Source organism: Protopterus annectens, chromosome 2.part1 (assembly GCF_019279795.1).
Source record: "Protopterus annectens isolate FY-2018-M chromosome 2.part1, PAN1.0, whole genome shotgun sequence".
NCBI lineage: Eukaryota > Metazoa > Chordata > Ceratodontiformes > Protopteridae > Protopterus > Protopterus annectens.
The window spans coordinates 864,253,143-864,275,783 of NC_056729.1; the positions used below are offsets into that span (position 1 = coordinate 864,253,143).

A 22,641-nucleotide genomic window follows, 5' to 3' on the forward strand; every position below is an offset into this window, starting at 1 on the left:
ACACCAAGACATCTATTTTTTTTCATAGTATCTATTTTTATTATTCTTTTTATGTTTTTCAAAGCATCTAGGTTATATAGTTACCTATTAAATTATGGTTACTGTCATTGTTGTAGTTGTGTTTAGCACCTGAATATTTATGTGTATGAGGGAATTCTTATAGTGTTTTGATAACTGTGGTGTGGCATGCTTATAGTAGAAAATATATTGTTAAGTTTTATTTAACGTGTTTCGGCATGTGACATCAGATAAATGAATGTGACGTGGATAAATTTTACACATTTTATACATTTCACATTGCAAACTATATGTCACAGACTGTTTTGATTTGAAAATTAATTAACACATCAGTTTTATAAATTTAATTTTTTAACCTTATGGTTTCAACCATAGTTCACTAACTGAATTCAAGTTTATTGATGTTGGTATTTTATTATATATTCATGGCACTTGAAGGTTTATATTTTCATACTTTTAGGATTATTATGTATTAGTAACTCTGTGCTTATATCTACTGAGTACTTTAAATATTTCAGTGGAAGGTGTGCACCAGCAACATATTGGTGCAAAGTCATGTATACTTATAAATATTTATTTATAGTCAGTTTGATATGGATGAATATTTTATATCTATACATATACCGTTGTTTACATTTATATAAATATTTTTTACAGTTACTTTTGTATATCTACATTTAATTGGTGCTAGTAACAAATTTTATCAAAACACTAACGAGTTAACTGGTATTAATGGGAGTACTATATACTTTTTTAGGAGTATCTGATTGGAGGTAATGTGGTTGGAAATCTCTTTATTTTATTGAAACGTGGTTTATGTCATTGAAATGTGGTTTTATTTTATTGATATGTGGTTCTAACTGATTTTGATTTTATGTCTGAAGAAGTCTTGCTATCAGCAAGATGAAAAGCACTTCACAATAAATCTTTTTTCCTGTGAGCAACATTGGCAGTTATCTTTTGGCTCTCAACAGTGCTGAGTGGCAAGGTGTTCTCCGACCTGTGTTTCTTGGTTTGAAATCATGTAACTAGGCAGTGTATATGTGGCAACCCTCAAAAAAGGCTAGTGTCCAGGATGTCTACCCAGTTAACAAGTAAAAAAAGTGAGGGAGACAAGCTTGCCTCATAATACTGTACACTTTACCAGTAAGATCTGTAGACACAAGTTTTCATTAGCTCCTTCATATTTCAAAGTAAGGCATAATTCGCCATTTCTTTTTGTCTGTTGTTTTTTTTAAATTTTACATTACCATGTGATCAGCATTTTTTATTTATGTATTACCTGCAAGTCCAGACTCCCAGTGTTTTCTGATCGGCTCATCTAACATTTCTACCACACACCGCCAAATCTCATCAAATATTTCAGCCATCACAGCTTCTTTGATACATGAGGTAGGAGAAACAGGAGGAATGCCTCTTTTATTTTGCTTCCAAACAGAGAGAGTCTTCTTTGGTTCCAAACCATCATCATCCCTAATAATTAAAGAAGTTCAGTATCAATAATACAATAACAAATGACATCGATATATGGATTGGAAGTAGCATTCAATAGTTTAATACAATTTGCATTATAAAAACAAAAAAATTTATTTTTGTTGTTTTGGCCATGGCTCTAATGATATAATGAAAATTGAGGAATTGTCTTTTTTTATTTTTATTTACTTATATTTGTTTACCAGGGTACTGCACTGATCTAAACTGACTATTTGCAGGTGCAGCCTGGGTAAATGGGATCACGTAGGAAATGAGGAAAACATATTTACAGATACAAGGACATGCTAAGAAACACACACACACACACACACACACACACATATATATATATATATATATATATATATATATATATGGGTCTACCTGATAACACCGACATGCCAAAACACAGACAATGAAATAACCGACACCACAAAACCAAAAGTTCAAAATCACGAAACTTCACATGCCCGACAAATCACAATCCAATCAACAAAACACAGACCTTATCCAAAAAAGACACACACAACACAAGCACACCAAAAACCTTACAAACCTATATGAAACCTTACATACACAACTATCTATGCACTAATCTTAACCCAAACCCTAACCCTAAGATCCGTCACTATCGCACACTTACCTTACCCGCACCCTAACCCTAACTCACTTAATCCACCCCAACCCTAAATTCCATCACTATCGCACACTTACCTTACCCGCACCCTAACCCTAACGCACTTAATCCACCCCTAACCCTAAAGTCCATCACTATCGCACACTTACCTGACCCACACCGTAACGTCCCTCACTATCACACACTTACCTTACCCGCACCCTGACCCTAGCATCCGTCCCTATCACACACTTACCTTATCATGTCGGTGTTCTTAGCGTCGGGCTTTTCAACTGTTGGTCTTCCCCATTGTCGATCTTCCGGTGTCGGTTATCTCGTTGTCGGTGTTTTCCACTTTCAGCTTAATCAGGTAGACCCATATATATATATATATATATATATATATATATATATATATATACATATACACACACATATATATATATATATATATATATATATATATATATATATATTTACAGATGCAAGAACATGCTACAACACTTAGTTCAAGAAGTAGCTTACAATGTCAGACATGGATGGAAAAATGGAATTATGCTTAGCACAGCTTTATGGATAAGATGTAGCCATAATGACTGAAATGGTTTATGCTGCAGGCATATCAGCATATCACTATATAGAAAGGTACAGGGGCCAAGTATGGTTAGTTGCAATAAAGGATGCAATGAGGGGAGAAGAGAGAAAAAATGTGAGAGAGGCATGCAGAGGGAAGAGGAACAGAAAGAAGGAGCAGTATTTAATTTAAAAGTGTATATTTTATGTCAAAATAAAAACAACATAAATGCAGTTGCATGAGTAGGTATAGTAAACGAGAAAAGAAAATAAGAGATTCCCATATAAAAACTGAAAAAAGTCAGCTGTACTGCCATCCAAAGACATTTGAATTTCCCTGCCAAATACTTGTATCTAGAACTGTGGGTATTTATTTAGTTTCTTTACTGGGGTAGTGCATTAATCACAAAGACTACTTCTAGTCAAAGCCTGAGTGGTCTAAAATCAAGTCAATAATTGCAAATGTTAAACCTGTATGTTTTACACAGAAGAAATTAATAATGGGTCATACATTCAAAAATGGAGGGTTTCCAGATGCCAGTTCTTGTTTTTTAGACATATGTCTGGTTACTAAAATAATTTATGCCTGAGTTAAGCACAACACTGACGAGGTGGGCATATCTTTGTGTAGGTAATTCTAAAAGAACAGATATAGGTTAAGTATGGAAATGGAGAGAGACACCAAAAACTTGCAAACTGATGTGAGTGAACTAAGCACCATTTCATAAACTCCCCTCTCAATGCCTTTATACAACGGTACTATAACTTGGCAGAATACTGCTCTCAAAAAGCATGCCACTGACAAGTAAAACATTGAATAACTAGTTTGCTTCTCTTCATGCCAGCTAGCTCAGTTGAAAGCACTGATGTTACAGGAGTTGGGATCAACAGGAATAGCATGTCTGTAGCAAGGAGGCATACCATTAGATGTTACCAGTGCCTCCATCTTGGTCAGGTCTCATACCAGGAAGTCACCAATGCATACCAAATGGATAGATAGGGGATGCCAGCTGTGCGTGATCTGTGTGCAGCAGATACAAGCCCACACATCCAGAAGGCTAACCCTATACTTCTGGAAACAAAAGTGTATCTATTAGTGGGCATGAATAAACTACATAATATTGAAATAGTCCTGATTTCTTTGAACTATTAATTCCTTGAAACCCTTTTAACTAACCAGCTTTTGGGAATGTGTCAACCAAATGACTGTCAGAGACTCAACAGCAGCCTGCAGATGAGGAAACTAGTACAAAAGTGTTCTTTTATATAATTTGTCTCTGTCTACAGTGAATGTCTCTGTCTTCCTTTGTATTTAGTTTTACCAGCAATGCAGAAGTCATTTTTGATGATGTCTTTCGCTGGTACTTATTCGCTTTAAAGGGATGTGAGTATTTTATTGACATGACTTTAGTAAGAAAGAAATGAATTAGACACATACAGTCAAATCACAACTCCAATGGAAACTAGCTAGTGTTTGATTAAAACTAAACAGCTTTAGGACAGGAAAGTTTCCCCTTACTTCCAAAGTTTCAGGATCTCAGTTATTATGTTTAAAGATGCAGAGTTGCAGGAGATGCTAAAAATATGTTTGTTTTTATTTTATTCTGAAAATCAGTGTCTGCTTTTGACTTTTTGAATTATTTGTGATGCAGTTGTAACTCAGTCTAACAAGTTAATATAAATCCATTTTAAATCTGTATAGCTCTCCTAACCTCGTTTTACTTAATAGGCCTGAATCCATTACATTTTCTTTACATAGATTTGTCTTTGTTTTTTCATTCCTTGTCTTTCATCTCCTACTCATAAAAATTATTCATTGTAGGAAAAACAATCTACCTATAATAATACTTGTTTTTTTTTTCATAATATTTTCCTTCATTTTATGGCTTTATATCTCTGCTTCTATAATATTTATTCTTTTCTCTGTAAGTGCTGATAAAAATATATTGGAGTTGTACTGCATAATTTAAATGCCACCTCTTCATGTTTTCACTGCTGTCTAGCTTAGGTTAAGAAACAGCCATTTCTATCAACTGTTTCTTCTGCCAGTTATAAAATATAGTGTAAATTGCTTTTTAATATCATTCTTTGTCATTCCCTCCACATGATTTTAACAAAGCTTTAGTTTCTGCCCGCCATGCTAAAATATCCTTCTACAGTACTGGAATTAATTCATTTAACCCGTCTTTATCAGACAGATTCTAATTTGTATTAAACTCTAGCTCTCATTTCTGTCTTTCTCTTTTTTCAGAACTAAGCTTTTCGGCATCAGCAGTAATTTATTAATCTCACTGCTGCTTATTCCCATTAATTTCTTTTAGAATAAGGTCTGTAGATGTGTTTTGATATGGGTTCATTCCTCACTGAAAGTTATAAACATGTTTTAAAGAATCTACTCTACTTAGCTTATTTTGTATACATCCCCTGAGCCCTACCTATGCTTTTTTTACTGCTGGTTTTATTCATTATATTTAAATGCCACTTCCCACTTGATCTAAACTGTGACACTACATATTTGATTTTAACTTCCTGTAGCACTTTTTCTTTGATTTTGCCACTCTGCTTAAAGTATGCATGTATGCATGTCTTTATTAATAGATTTATATACTATTATCTGTGTTCCATAGACTAATTCCAGGATTCCTGCATTTGCCCAGTTTTCAATCTCATAAATAATTCCTACCCTTGCTTCCTGTCCATGTTGTAGTGTACTTACCACATTGTTCACACTGTCCTTCCACCAGAAAAAAAGTTTTATCCTGCTCAGACGTTTTTTACCATTTGTGTCATTGTGCTTTGAACAAGACTCATCTTAAATTGTTTTCTAGCTGGAAGCCATGACAATGTGTTGCCTTGTTTCATTTTTGTAGATTCCCCCAAAACATCAATATCTGGCAAGAGAATTTAACACAGTAAGAAAAGTATTATCCTAACACCCCCCATGCCCTACATATCCCTTAGTTACCTCCATACTAACTTGACCCTTTCCATATAGATGCCCATGATACTCAGGACCCAAATGTCTTGAGGTGGACAGCTAGGCTTGTATAGGCTCTAGCGGTTGTTAGCCTAGTACCAACCTAAGAACGTATAACAATTAATATTTATACATTGATACCTGTATACATTTTATGCCCAAAGCCTTAAAGTTTTTTGTTTCCTCAGTCTTTGTCTCTTGTTTTCTTAAAACCTCTTAAAGAGTTGTATCTCTTTTTCTTTTCAACTTGTTCATCTTCTTTTCCTTCCTTTAAACTTAAAATCATTGCATCAGTCCAATACTCGTCGTTGCCTCCTTCTTTAAAGTTGTTCTTGTTCATCTCAGAGTTTTCAGATCGATTGTTTTGCTAGTTCCAGTGTGATTTTACCTTCTTCCCCTCCCTTCATGTCTTCTGTAACATAGTTTATTGTTGTTCTTCTTCCTCATTCTCTTTTCTTTTTTTCCGCCTGTTTCTTACTCTTAAGTCATGGTTTCAGTGCTATCTTCTACCTCTTCATTTTTTCCTAGAAATCATTTTCTGATTCTTCTTTAGCTGTCAGAAATTCGTTAAACCATAAAGAATACATCCGTATGAGTTAGTAGAGTATTATTCAGAATGAATTGTAAAATTTTTATTGCATTGTATGGCCTTACATATTTTATTAAAACGACTATTTCCAGCCTTAATGGCAATACTTTGGTTATCAGTGATAGGACCCCCAGTTACCCTTTCATAGCTTGTGTTTGTTGTACTGGGAAGGTGCTTTGTGTCTTTCTACCACTTGAAATTTTCTTTTGACTCTTTATTTATTGTTCTACATACCTAAATCATACGTAATCACATCTGTTCTGATTTATCCTTAAAGGTTTGATGAAAACTGGTTTATAACTATTTCTCTATTTCTGTTTTCAAGCCCTTCCTTCCTATCCTTAATGTGGCATAAAACAATGAAAAAGCTTTGCTAATGAACTCAAAGTGATATCCAGGAATCTTTGCCTTAAACCTTTATCACCAGTGACGGAGTTCCAAATAACAAATCAAAACCACATTTTCTTTGTACAAGCATCACTGTAAAGATGTCTTAATGCAAACAAAGATGAATTTTTTAAGCAAGCCTTGCAAAGCATAATACCTCTCAGGAAGGGGTCCCATATAACACCTCTCAAGAAGGGTCTCCATCCCTAATCATTGTCCTTACATTGCTGTTTGCACCGATTGTTCCACTTCTTGGTTAATGCACTTGAAACTATTTGATAAAGAATTCCTGATTTAATATGACACTTTTTTACTGATTAGCAACACAAAAGTAATCAGTAAAATGTAATTATTTCTTTTACTTTTATACTTATTGTACTTGTCTGAATACTATCACGTTTACTTATTTTGCCCAAAGCATGCTAATTATTGCATCTAGAGTCTACAGAAGTCTCATCTCATATTATTGTATCCTTCAGCCACATCCTATATTATTATTATTTTCTAGTCCACTATACCCTTTTCTTACACTATTATGGAATCTTAGTCAGCTCTAGTTTCTTCTGTAGACACCCCGATAACACAAGAATTTTAAACCAGTGCGGCAACTGCTTCAGTGCCTCTTGTTTATGAGAAGCTCTTCACTGCTACCTCACAATGATTCATTATGTTGCAGGTGCAAATATTTATTGAGCTTGGATGCTAACCTCTTACCTCAAACCCCCCCCACACACACACACATACACACACAGAGCACCTCCACCACATTACAGGGAGGTTGATAACAGAATGCTGTCTAAGCCTTCCAGACTAAAGATTAAGAATCCTCAGCTATTACATCATACAGCACTCCCCCTTACATTCACTATACATGTCCGTTGGGCATACATCTACAAGTCATGAGGGTGCAGGCTCTAAGCCCTTAAGGATCATTGTATTATTTTAGTAATAGGTGACTCGATTGTTCATAGGTTCATAGGTTCATAGGTAGGTACTAGGCTATTAGCCCTATGGCCTACACAAGCCTAGCCAAAAAGGTACCCTGGCTTTTGCCACCCAAAAAAATAATTTTCCTGTGCCCTTGTCAAGCAGAACCACAGAAGTGATCCCCGGGGTGAATTTTCTATTACCCATCCAATCATCAAGATTTTTCTTGAAGAGTGCTAATGAGGAGCTCTGTTTGACATAGATAGGTAGTCTCTTCCAGAGTATGGGAAGGCTCTGGGACAGGACTCTATCCCTCCAGCATGTTCTGCTTATTGTGGTAAAAAGTTTAGGTTCCTAGAGCATGTAGCTTGGAGGGATTGGGATTTCTTTACATGTAGCATATCCAACAGCTCTGGGTTTGACATAGCTTTATATGTTAGGCAGAGATCATCTCCGAGTAGGCGATATGCGACGGAGTAAAGCTGATGTTTTTTGAGTCGGTCTGCATAAGACATCTGTTTGAGGCCAGTAATCCTCTTTGTGAGGTATTTTTACAGCCTTTCCAGTTGTTGTAGATGTCATGTGAGGTACATACCAAAAAGGGCATTGTACTCTATAATGGGTCTAATTAGTGATGAGTAGATGGGAACATTGACCTCTTTTTTTCTGGATGAGAAACCTTTTGTGATGAGGTGTGCCACGTAGAAGGATTTCCTGACCACTGTGGTGATGTAATTATCAAAGGAGAGACTACTGTCCACCTGTGTCCCAAGGTTTCTTATCATACTTTTGGTGTTAAGTAGACTACCGCCTATGTGGTAGTTCATGGGTACAGAGTTTTTACCTAAGGGGATGACAATGCACTTTTTGGCATTGAGCTTGAGACCATGGCTTTGATACCTGGCATCTGTCTCAGTGAGGCCCTTTTGTAGGATGTCCACATCATTAGAAGTTTCAATTATGGCTCCTAGTTTGCAGTCATCTGCGAATTTAGTCAGCCAAAGACCTTCTGTGTTAGCCTGTACTTCAGAGAAGTAGATACCAAACAGGAGAGGACCCAGGACTGAACCCTGTGGTACTCCACTTGTCACTGGTCTGAAGTCGGATTTGGAGTCTGCTACTTTCACAGTGTGGGTTCTGTCAGTAAGCCAGGTGGCAACCCATCTTGTGACATAGGGATTTATACCTAGTTTAGTGAGTTTATCTATAATTCCAGAGTGGGGGAAGGTGTTGAATGCCTTGGCGAGATCTAGATAGGCTGTGTGAACCACCTTACCCTCATCTATGGCTTTGGTGACTGCTTCAAAGAAGTCTATCAGGTTTAGGAGGCATGATCTGCCTTTTACAAACCTGAACTGTGTGGGGTCCAGAGTTTGGAGATCTCCAATGTCTTTGTTTATGAGTTCCATGAGGATACATTCCATGGCCTTGCAGACCAGTCTCGTCAGGCTAATGGGACGGTAGTTCCCGGGGTCTGTTGTGGCCCCCCCTTTGTGGAGTGGGATAAGCGTTGCGGTGCGCCATTCAATGGCACAAAGCCTGAGGTGAGGCAATGATTGAACATGGTACTTAGGTGGGGTGCCAGTTCATTCTGTAGTTCATGTAGAAGGCAGCCTAGGATGTTGTCAGGTCCCATGGATGCTGTGTTCTTGGCTTTGGAGAGTGAGGTTTTTACCTATGCAGCCGTGATTATAGGAACTTTGCATTCTTCCGGTATAAAGATGGGCCCTTTAGGGGGTGAGAGGGGGGTAAAGTTAGCACTGAACCTATCTGTCAGGATGTTGGCAATATCAGTTGATTCTGTATATTTAGTGCCATTTTGCTGTAACTCAGAGCAGATCTGAGTGTTGCCATTGAGATTCTTGACTTAGCTATAGAATTCTTTGTGGTTGTCTTTAGAATCAGTGGCAATTTTGTTTTCATAACTAGCTCTGGAGGATTTTATGAGGGATCTCGGCTTCTTACTGAGGCTGACCAGGGAGTTCCTCCAATTGTGGGATTTTACTCTTTTTTGCAACAGTTTCTTTCTTCTGCTGTAGAGTTTGTTTATGGCAGAAGACCACCAGATTAGCTTCCTTTTTTGGGGGGATAGCATCTTGGTTCTGTTAGGGATAGCACAAACCATGCACTCGTGTAAGTGCTTATAAAGTGCATTTGTGTAGGATTCAGTAGTCGTACCTCTATTGTCCATCTGCATGGGTGTCATGAAGTTTGCCACTTCTGTCTTAAGAAGCATGAAGTTGGCTTTGGAGAAATTCTTTACAGTTGTTTTCCTAATGGGGGGTGGGAGTGGGATGTGGATGTCTAGGGTGATTAGCTTGTGGTCGGATCTGACCAATGATGAGTTGACCTCTGGTGTGGAACACCGGTCACCCATGTTGGTGATGACCAGGTCTAGGATATTGCTGCCCCTGGTGGAGGTGTGGATAAGTTGATCCAAGGCATTGAAATTGATGATTTCCAGAAAACATTGAGCAAAACAGTTGGTACATGAGTAGTTTTCCCAGTTAATAGTGGGATAGTTGAAATCACCCATTATTAGGGTGTTGGGTTGTACCTTAATATTTTACAGTGTATCAAGAAAAGAGGAGTGGGAATCCTGGGGCATGGTGGGGGGTCTGTAGCAAGCTACAATATGGATATCGGTTTTGCCCAGAGTTAGTTGAACTTGGATAATCTTGGATGCATTATGCTGAGTTACTAGCTTGGAGGTGTGGATATCCTTAATGAATATGGGCACGCCTCCACCTTTAGTGTTTCAGTCCAGGCTTGGTAGCCGAAGGTATGGTATGAATATTTTTGGGCTCAGTCACTAATAACATGGGAAGCTGTTCATGTGCCAGTGGTTTTGAATTACTTATTCTGTGTGGGTCCTTGCATACTCGAGTGAGGTTTTCATAGTGTAAAAATATAACTGGATACAGGTAGTCCACATTAACTTTAATAACTGTTGATTAGTATCCCTTTATGCTCTGAACATGGGCTCTACATGATTTTTATATTCGGAATTGGCATTATATTTTTATTTTGTATTGCAAGTTTACTGAATGTTGGCCTCAACTCCCCATTGTTGATTCTTTATGAGATTTGCTCATAACTGTTATGTGGTCTATGAACCCAGGATTTAAACCAGATTTAGTTCTACAGGATTTCTTGTTGAATGCTGGTCTGTATTGACATCTGATGCTATATACAATTAATACATTTTAATGGACAAGAATTTTTTTGTCTAGGTGAGGTGGCAGAGACGAAGTTGGTCACCCTTTATTTAAACATATAAAGCAACAACTTGTTTGCTTCAACGTATAGTGGACTTTATCGAATACATAAATGATAAGTGGCTGAGACGAAGGTCGGCCAAGGTCGATTTTTATTATCAAGAAGTTTAACTTGGGTTCTATAGACATTTAAGGAGTTTAGATAATTATATTTTTTCTCAACTTAAGGGTTGTTGTGAGTAACATTTGGTGAATTTCTATTTAAATTTTCTTGTATCTTGTTTTGCTCGTTATCAGAGTTCTATTGAGTAGACATTCTGCTTTAAGTCAATATATGTGACCTATTTACTTTGAAGAATATTCATTTATTTGACTACCTATCTATATATGTTGACTTAATAACAGCATTGTCTAAAACTACTGATATATCCTGGTTTATTTGACACTATATACCTCACGAGGATATTGCAGGGCCTATCAGCTGATAGAAATAACTTAGAGGTTTTTGGTTTACAACCATTTAATTCCACCATTTCAACTCTTGAAAAAGAAGACCCCAAATATCTTTGTGGGTTATTATTTCAAAAGTTGACTAAAAACATGAGGACACTCAGGGCCAATATTTGGCATCTGAAACTGTTTAAAGCTTATAAGCTTAAGGATATTACACCACAAGGTTTACGAGTTAGGATTCAACCCCTGGTGGGTCACATTGATGACCAACGTTCTCTAGACTGCGCTCAAGCACAACACAAAGCATCCATGTTTTTCGTGCATATCTTGATTGCTTATTATGAAAGAATGTTTGAGAAATATATAGAGGAGGTCACTGTCAGTTGCCAAGAGGCCAAGGTTTATGAGTCAGAAAGCTTTTTTAGCAGTTACCTAACTAATTTGGCTAGTGATTTATCCACATTAGAAGAACAGCTTGTAAAAAAGAAAACCCAGAAATTCCAAAGGGACATTATAGATTATGAAAAGGGGAAACCCTTTGTTACTCAAAAAGTGTTTGTTTTTCTGATTAAGGTATAAAAACAACTAATAGAAAAAAGAGACCAAGATCAATACTCAGAAAAACAGTACAGACCCATAGTGGCACTTGTGAGGAGGAGTCATCCTCTGCCACTGATTTAGACTCCCTTTCTAACAAAGAATCTCCAGTAGCAAAAAGGAAACCTCATGTAGACCCCTTAGGCACAAGAAATGTAGGGGGGGGGTAGAAAACACAGAAAAAAACACACACAACATTCAGCAATTACTAGAGAAGATTGTATCACATTAAACAATGTAAATAATATTTCTTCATACCAACTGTCTGATGCACAAATTAAAGTATTGAACATGGTCTAAACTTTGTACTGACTTTTGTGGTGCCTGAACATGTTTTGGTTAATGAATCAAATGACTTCTGTAGACTACTTAACTTGAAAATATTTTTTTCAGATACAACCAACATTCAAAGATTTACTGAGTTCCAATTTGGGAAATCCAGTTTTTAGCCCCCCATGGATAAGCATGTTGCCATTTTTAATGTGTTCTCAAATATTTATATTTTTCTCATGAATATCAGATGATTAGGCATAATCTAACTAAAGTAGAACAACAAGCCCTACAGGATCTTAGTTCTAATCATGATATAGTCATTTTACCAGCTGACAAGGGGTGTGGCATTGTAGTGATGGATTGGAACATGTATCAGGTGGAGGCTGAAAAACAACTGTCCGATCCCCGCTTTTACATACATATGGTTGTGGATCCAACTCCTAATTTTAAAAAATAAATTGATTCTTTTCTAAACCTAGCCTCAAAGGAAGGCATAATTAATTAGAAGACCTGTAGACAACTTAAGTGTCAGATCCATTACCCCAATATCTATACTTACTTCCAAAGATACACAAACATTCCACCTGTCCTCCGGGATGACCCATTGTGTCAGGGAGGGGATCTTTAACTGAACCTTTATCTGCCTTCCTCACTGAATACTTGCAACCTTTATTATCCATGGTTAGGTCCAGGTTAGAAGATACTACGCAATTTCTTAACATCATTCAGGATGCACAATTGGAACCAGACTGGTATTTATGTACACTTGATGTCACTTCTCTATATACAAGCATACCACAGTGGGCAGGATTACAGGCCATCCAATACTGGCTTGAAAAATCACAACTATACACTCCTGGTTTTAACACACTCCTTATATCCTTAACTGAACATGTATTGACCAAAAATGTTTTTTATTTCCATGGCAAATCATATTGGCAGGTTCGTGGCACAGCAATGGGAGCATCCTTTGCTCCTATTTATGCTGATTTGTTTATGGGCATTTTGGAGGAACAGTTAATATATGATGACAGTCACAATCTTTTTCTTGATCAGCTTGATATTTGGAGACAATATTTGGATGATTGTTGGATAGTGTGGTGGGGGGACCAACTATATGTGCATGAATTCATTCGATACCTTAATGAGAATAAATGGGGCATTCAGTTTAAATTACACATTGAGTACCACCAAATTACATTTCTGGATGTCACCATAACTAGACAGAAAGATCATACTTTAGAGACACAGGTACACAGGAAATTTCCAGAATACAATACCCTATTACATGCCTCTAGTTATCACCCTCGCCACATCATCAACAACATTCCAAAGTCACAATATCTACGCATTAAACTTATATGTTCCTCTGAATAAAGTCTTCAAGCATGTCAACAGGCTCTATACTAATAGGCTGCTTACCAGAGGATATCATGAGGACTGCATTTCTCGAACAATAACCCAGGTGGATCAATTAGATAGATCTCAACTTTTAGAATATAAGGATAGAACCACTCAAGTTACCACAAAGAACTCAAAACCCATCAGGCTAGTTACTACCTTTGGGGCTAACACCTATAGGTTTAAAAACATTATTAATAATCTTTGGGACACTCTGCTTGCCCATGACCAACTGAATGGACTGCTCAATTCTAGGTGCTCATTTTCTTACCGTAGAGGTAGAACTATTAATTTGCACTTAACTCATTATAAACGTTATAATCCACCTTTTACTTTACAGAAAACTCTATTTGGTGACACACTATTAGGATGTGTTCCTTGTGGTTATTGTAGTGCTTGTTCACACATACTTCAAACCAAGAATTTACTAGCTGTAACACATCCAAAATTTACCAAATAAGATGTTTTGGTAGTTGCAGCAGTGATTGGATTATCTGTTTGTCCACTTGTTTCTGTTCCTCATTTTATGTTGGACAAACGTCCAGACCTTTCAGACACCGAATTAGTGAGCACTTAAGTGAAATTAGATCCTTTTGTTTCAAATTTCACTTAAGTGCTCACTAATTCGGTGTCTGAAAGGTCTGGACAAATGTCCAGACCTTTCAGACACCGAATTAGTGAGCACTTAAGTGAAATTAGAAACAAAAGGATCTCTAACGCTCTTTACAAACACTCTCTAACACACAAAACTGCTAAATTCACCTTTACTATCATAGATAAAATACAAATGAACAGGACATCCAAAGTTGGAATGCATAATATATTAAATAATAAGAAATCTTCCTGGATAATCAGGCTAGGTGCTCTATTTAAACCAGGCCTGAATGAGTTAAGCTAACTTTTGATTTGGACCAACTGACCAACTGATGAATCACTTCAATTAAGGTATTAAGCCCTGTTGGGCTAATCTGTGTATATATAAGCAGTAATCAGGGTTTGCTCTAATAAATATATTTTGTTGCACTGAAGAAGGCTTGAACTTTCAGCCGAAACCGGTTTGCTATGGATATTCTATTTATGGGGCTTGCCATAATAAACTTCTAAGAATTTTTATCTTTCCCTTGTGCTGGATTTCTTTTCAGACTTGTGGTATGAATTACAGCCTGGTAATGCAGAGGTACTCTCTGGAGCTTTGAACCAGGTCTTTGTCACTGCACAGATGTCGATGTTCTCCATTTTAAGAAGTGCCTCGAGTGAGTGCATTTTGAGGTTTAGACTTCTAGCATTGAGTAGCAGTACCATCAGATTTTGCTTGCTTGTACCTCTTATGGTGATGAATTTATCATTTGAACCTTGCCTAAAAAAGGCACTATAGGAGTGGCAAGAGCCTTTGCCAGTATCTGGAATCCCAAGGGAGACAGGTGCAAGTCTTCTCTGTTAAACATATGTACACCACTCTCACCAGTGTGAATAATCATAGGGTCATAGTTAGCTGTCTTTCTTCACCCAGGACAAAATGAGGACTGTTAGGTTCATACATCCCAACAAATATGATTATGACATGCCAGTGACCCATGAAGGGGTGAATGACCTCAGGCAAACAATGCTAGGCTAAGATATCCATTGGAATATGAGTGACCTTGCTCTGCATGTGTCTAAGGCAAAAAAAGACGCTGGTCTTGAGTGGTATTTTGCAGTGACCCAGAATAATGCCAAGATTCAAAAACAAGATAATTTGCTTTAATGACACCTATTTAATACCATAATGGCTAATGTAGCCATCCTAATGCCTTACCTGAAACCCCATTAATGCCAAAGACTTTATAATGGGATTCTTCAACGATTTTTCAACAAACTGCTGAACTAAACCACCAATGGTCAGCATGCCCAATGCTTCCTTAATATTATAACTATATTAAATCAGTAACCTTTTTTTTGTATGACACAAGTGACACTTGCTCTGCAGGCAGCTCTGTGCTTAAGGACCTCTCCAAAGCAACCTTCCTAAATTATTTATATGTTCATAGGTGTTTACTGGGGTAATGACCACAAGGGCCTTTTTAAGCCTAGCCATGCATCCCAAATCTCTGACAAGTTCTTATACCCTTGATAAGTGTAAGCATGGGCCTGGGAGATGAACCATTTACAGGTTACCTGTGTCCATTAGAGACATACTGTAGGTGCCAAACCAGCAATGTATTTCCTGTTCCCCATCAAATTGTCCAAGTTGCACTTGAATTGGGTTAGGGAGGAACTCTGCTTCACATGGATGTGGGGGCCTTTTCCAGAGACAAAGTAGTCTGGGATACATACCTGTTTCTCCAGCAGGTATTATTTATATTACAGGGAGGGCTTAAGTCTTTAGAATGGGTAATTCTGGTAATGTTTGTTTTCTGGATAAGCAGGGGGTCCATAAAAGTGGGGTCTGACAATGCCCTGTATGCCAGGCATACATCTCCCCTCAAAAGCCTGCAGGAGACAGAATACAGGGATAGGGCCCTGAGGCAGTCTGCACAGGACATTTTACTTATGCCCTGTATTCTTTTAGTGAGGAACCTCTGTAGATGTTCCAACTGTTGGATATTCCTGGTTATGTGCATACCAAATGGGGCACTCTACTCAAAGATAGGTCTGATAAATGCTGAGTACAGAGGAACAATGACTTCCTAGGACTTAGATGCTATACATTTGTCTATAAGTTGTGCAACATAGAATGATTTCCTCACTACTGTAGACACATGATGGTAAAAAGCTAGATTACTGTCTATGTGTGCCCCTAAGTCCCTGACTACTGGGTCAACTCTAACGGGTCTGCTCTCAATATGATAGTTACCAGGGGTAGATGACTTCCTGAAGGATACTATTATGCATTTCTTGGCATTTAGTTTTAGGCCATGCCTCTGACACCAGTTGTTTGTCTGTGTCAACCCTTCCTGGAGAACATTTGTGTCAGTGTAGGATTCAATGATTAAAATCAAGTTCTGCTATAATCCTCTTCCAATGGACCCTATTGCTAAAGCTGCCTATAATCCTCTTCCAATGGACCCTATTGCTAAAGCTCTCTATGCCAATGACTTTAGTTCACACTTAAAATAGTTGTATTATTAAGGCAACCCTATCTGGCGCAAATATAAAGTGAAATAAAAGCAGAAACTATGGTGGAATATTCATATAACCATGCTGTATGACAGTATAAGGAGGTTACTTAATGTTTATAAATCTCATTCTTAACAACCCCCAATTAAAGGCCCACATAAACAACCTAAGGAAAAGTTCAAGAATACCATTTGAAAGTTCAAAGTTAAATATGAACTTAAAATATCCACTGAACCAAATATAACTACAAATGCATATTTTTAGTTATGTCAGGAAGTTAAGAATCAACACCTAGCCATAGTCAGAGCTAATCTACAATCACATTGCCCACCATGACTGCAAAGAAATAGCAAATATCCTAGCTGGCAATTTTAGTGTACATTTTATTTCACCCACAATTATAATTATTCCACTGCCCCAGTCACCCTCATAATTATTATTATGGAACAAATCATCACAGTCTTCTCAGTCCCCTCAGAAACAAAATACTCCCCATCCCTGGTTCCTGGTTATATTCCAGGCTACTTCATTAACATTATTAAATATGGCCTGTCTAACCCTTGTTTTATCTGAGCTTTTCCATAGGTTACATTTCCAAACTCTGGAAAATAGCCATTGTAAAGCCATCTCATAAGAGTGGACCAACCATGGAACCTGGCAACTATAGATCCATTTGTCTCATTAACTGAATATAAAAGATATTGAGTATATTGTCTTAGACTTCTTTAATTTGAACATTGAAAATGTCCATCCTTAACCTCACTGCATTCTTCAAAAAAAGTTCAAAGGAGTTTATAATAGTTATACATACATACAGCATATATGGACTTTACCAAGGCCTTTGACACTATTTCCCAATCAGGAATTATTGACAGACCTGTACATTGAAATATAAATCTTCTTTATGGCATCTATTTCTCAGACTTTCAAGCCAACACTCCTGGTCTATGGTTATCTAAGGTTTATGGATGACTGTAAATTAAATGTTGTTATTAATGTCTCCACTGACTCACAACAGCTCCAGTGGCGATTAAACAATGGTGGCACTTTATGCAGGAGAAATGGTATGGTACTAGACATGAACAATATTCCCTAGTTCATGTTGTTCAACAAAACATTTCTACATCATACCATATAAGTTACATACTCCTTCACTCAAATACTATTTTAAGAGATCTAGGCATTCTCACCTTTACACAATCATGTCTCTGTGGTAGTTCAGAAATCCTTCTGGGTCCACTTTGTAATTTTGAAATACTGAAATCCCGCATTTCAGTATTTCAAAATCACAAAGCCAAAAACCCAAGCACAACTCACAAATCCAAAAGCCCACAACCGTGAAATTTAAAATCCCGAAACTACTCTACTCATACAGTACACACATAAACAAACACAACCCCCCCACAATCAAACAAATGCATCTAAACTACATATAAGTAGGGGAGCAAGCACCCCCGCACCCCCCCATGTGAGGGGCAAGCACCCCACATCCCCTACTTATATATTCTAACTCTGAGATCGTACAAACAGAAACACAAATGAAACTTACACACACACATCTTACAGTCCCTCAGACACACACATCACAGTCACAACACACACTTACACACACTAAAGCCCCTAACCAACATACATACACACACAAACTTACCTAAATGAAACCCAAACATGCACACACCACACCAGTGGAAATGGAAATTCAAAATCTCCATGCTTCGGGATTTTGAATTTTGTGCTTCTGCCAGTTTCGGAACTTTGAGTATTCGGCTTTGTGATTTTGAAATACTGAAATTCAGGATTTCAGTATTTCGAAATTACAAAGTGGGCCAATCCTTCTATATGGTTCAACTAATTTCTAAACACATTTCCTCTTGATCCAAAGGATTCTTCTTAAATCTCTTCTTCTCATGTCTTATCAGATCCACTATTGAATATATGCCCCTTTTGCCTTGTAATTATTGAAACATAATCACTCAAACTAAGAAACTGCAAAGATTACTAACTAAAAAGGTCAGAGCAGCAACCTTTTCCTTGTACTTGCTCTCTTACAGGCTCCTCCATGGTGATCTGTGTCTAGCCAATTGAGTCATATAATACTTAACCTCCTTGATGAACTATTCCTTCAAAAAACAAATGGTTCCTGGATGAACTATTCATTCAGAAAACAAATGGCTCCTGGATGAACTATTCCTTCAGAAAACAAATGGTTCCTGGATGAACTATTCCTTCACAAAACAGAAGGTTCCTGGATGAACTATTCCTTCACAAAACAAATGGTTCCTGGATGAACTATTCCTTCACAAAATAAATGGTTCCTTGATTAACTATTCCTTCATAAAACAAACGGTTCCTGGAAGAACTATTCCTTCACAAAACAAATGGTTCCTGGATGAACTATTCCTTCACAAAACAAATGGTTCCTGGATGAACTATTCCTTCACAAAACAAACGGTTCCTGAAAGAACTATTCCTTCACAAAACAAATGGTTCCTGGATGAACTATTCCTTCGGAAAACAAATGGTTCCTAAAATATTAAAGGACCTAAACATTCATCATAAAATAAATAAAACATGATTGCATTACAAAGTCACACCCCAACATATCCCCAGCTATTGAAAAAAAAAATAAGCTTACATGTCAATCAACGTAGTACCATAGCTTCTTTCATGCTAAATTTAGATAATTTGATTGGCAGCCACAGCTTATTCACTGAACTAGCTTGTATTAGCCACCCCCTTAAGTCTAGCTAAGCTTCTCATAATATGTGGACTAATTATCTTATACATACCTGCGAATCTATGAATAACTGAACAGCATTTAATGTTTGGTATCACCATCTCTGTCATTCAGAATGGGACTGCTCTCACTGTTAACACTCTTCCTGGCAACTGTCCACTGCCTATATGCAAATTAATAATGTCATTTACTAACAACTGTTGCTGCAGAGCTTGAAACCCTGAAAATGGTACATGTGGGACCAATCATGTCTGTTTTATGAAAATACACGGGCTACCCTCAGTGATGCAGGAATCTCTGACAGTGATGCAAATGAAGCTACCAGTTAATATAGTCTTCTGAAGCAGCTGTGTGATTATAGCAATAACCCACGCCTGGGTGTGGGTAATGCTGGATTTACCCACGGTTGGTGTGGTTTGGTCCCGAGGGTGAAGCCAACCGTGGATAAATCCAGCATTGCCCACACCCAGAAGTGGGTTATTGCTATTATACAATGACATTATTTAAGAAAAGAAATAATTACTTTTCTTAAATAATGGCATTGTATAATGCCTCTTTACTGCCCTTCCGCAGCTGTCTGGTATTCTGCGATAGTTCTGATGTACTGCGCGCCTGCGCAGTACATCAGAGCTGTGGGCAAAAGCAACGGAGAACGCAAGATCTCCGTTGCTTTTTTTTACTGTTTCGCTATGTTAAATGGGTTTAACATAGCGAGACAGCTTTAAAATAAACAACGGATATCTCCGTTGCTTATTTTAAAGCTGTCTCGCTATGTTAAACCCATTTAATATAGCGAGACAGCTTTAAAAAAAAAAGCAACGGAGATCTTAAGAAAAGGAGTTTAACATAGCGAGACAGCTTTAAAAAAAGCAACGGAGATCTCCGTTGCTTTTTTTAAACCTGTGTCGCTATGTTAAACTCTTTTAACATAGCGAGACAGTGTTTTATACTAACGGAAAAAGTCCGGGCGACCGGACCTTTTTCCGTTAGTATATTGAGGGATTTACAACGGGCACGCTGGTTGGGCTGGCCAATCAGCGTGCACGTTTTAGGGGAGGAATTGTATAATAGTGCAGAAATCACAAAAGCAAACCATGCTAAATTTTTCCACAAGACTTTTTCTGCAGATGCCTGTTTTTCCTTTTTTGCCTTACCATGCATTGCATGCAAAATGCACTGACTTGAGTCTAAGAATCTAACTTTGGTGTCATCCAAACATGGTTAGAATTGTCATTTAATTACAACTTCAGGTTTAATAAGTCCTTATTTTAAAGCCTCAGTTTCACGATTTAAGTGTATTATTTCTCCATAGTTTAATTATGTTTCAAAGGAACATCATCACAGCAAGCTTGGACCATTAATGAATCAGTACATCTAAAGTCTGTAATATCTTTGTGTATCAATACATATGCTGCAATGTCTTTATGAATCATAGTCAGGTGTGGTGACAGAGTATAGCACATCACAAGTAAAAAGACACCTGTATGCCTTGTGTACTTTGCTACATAGATGTTCATTTATGTATGCTGTGCTGTCATGTAACACAACACAGGACAGCAGTTGCTGAGTTGTGTAAGGGCCTGTTAATGAACGGATATAAAAACACTGATTTGTGCAGTTCATGAAGAACTGGGTACATTTGCATACTGCTGTTATGGACTGCAGTCCATTTCTATGAATCATGATCTAGATTGCTTACATGTCTATGTGCTGTGTCTGTGAATATCAGGGTCTGCAAGGAGTAAGTGCTAAACTTCCACTCGTCTCTTTCAGCATTTGGGTGCATAAAATTCTTCTTGTTCTTATTCCCTCAAAGCCTTACTATGAACCTAGCTTTACAACATGTGCAGGGCTATTCTTGTTTGAATTTACTGTCATCAACCGTGTATTGTTTTTCAAGGTACCAGTAGCATACATTAGCTTTGCGGTTTTCTTCCTTGTTACATGCCCTTTCATTTCTTTACTTGAACACTGATTTTTTTTTTTTTATTGTTGGCAAGGCTATTTTTAGGGTATTTTTAAGAATTAAATTATTTTGAATCACTTTGAACACAATCATTTATTCTGCATATAGTCCTGTCTCAGAATCTGCTGAATAATTAAAGTTTTGGATCAAGTTTCTTAGCAGAACAGGACTCAGTCATAAATTCAATAACTTTCCCTAAAAGAGACTCAAACATCTATCTGTATGCTAGCTGTCTGGGGTTCAGGTTAATTGCTTTTTACAAGCTTATCAAATGAAAGTCAAATATTTTTTTCCACACGTTTTCTCAAAATTCTGGACATTTTTCACGATCGCAGGTTTTGATACGCAGGTGCGTACAGCTTTTCTTTTTCCATCATTAGTTTCACTCGGGGAAAAATTGTTACAATATTTACATTACTGTTCTCATGCTTGTATTTTTATATCAAAACAGCCAAAGTTTCTACAGTTCCCATTTATTCTTTTATTTTCTTTCTTCAAAGAGCGTGTATGTCAATGAAACTCCCGAAAACAAGCCTAAACAAGTGCTTGATCCAAGATAGTCAAAAAACCTTAAAGCTTCAGCAATATTATTATAAGATCCAGAGTCCATAAAAATGGAAACAGGAAGAGTTTCATCATCTAGACTTGCCTCTGAAAAGGCTGTTATAGGGCTTGAACTGGATCATAATGAATGCAAACAAGTATGTCACAAAAAATGTCACTGAATACATACACAAAACATGTTGACATTTTCCAGTAATGCAAGGAATAATATAACAGATGATTGCTATATACAACATATTATATTTGATACTTTTTAATATCATCTATGATGCTTATTATACATGGGTAACTACAAGACACTTACCATATACAGTTGTTCCTACAGTTGACCACTTCACTCACTTTACTTTCCAATCGTGGCAACAGAAATGCACCTTACTTCTCTGTTATCCTACTCATCTAATTTTATTTTGTAAAGAAATTAATCCTGGAACACATGCTACCTTCTCCTCCAGGACAGAGAAGCTCCAAAAACATTAAAATACCTAAATTCAATATACATCAGGAATATCTTTAAACATCAGACGGACAACATAGAGTATGATTCAGAACAGTGTGATTTGAGCTGTAACATGTCATATATACACAGTAAAACTATTGTGGTATATTATTGGTTACAAAGTTACTTGAAAACATAAGGATGACATATGCACAGGAGTCACCTGACAGCAACTATTAAAAAAAATCAGCTGAACAGATTGAAGAATGTACAGATTTTTGCCTCATGTTTTTTTGTTTTGTTCCTTGCCTTTTGGTTGATAAATTCAACTCTAACT

At 37.2% G+C, this 22,641-nt stretch overlaps 1 protein-coding gene across 1 annotated transcript in view; it reads right to left on the bottom strand.

Annotated features, from left to right (window-relative positions):
- FAM149A (family with sequence similarity 149 member A) overlaps nucleotides 1-22,641 on the bottom strand; it is a 641,502-nt gene that overhangs the window by 266,930 nt on the left and 351,931 nt on the right. The window contains exon 7 of the mRNA XM_044062512.1: nucleotides 1,301-1,491. Coding sequence (XP_043918447.1) covers nucleotides 1,301-1,491 — 191 coding nt within the window. The remainder of the gene's footprint in view (nucleotides 1-1,300; nucleotides 1,492-22,641) is intronic.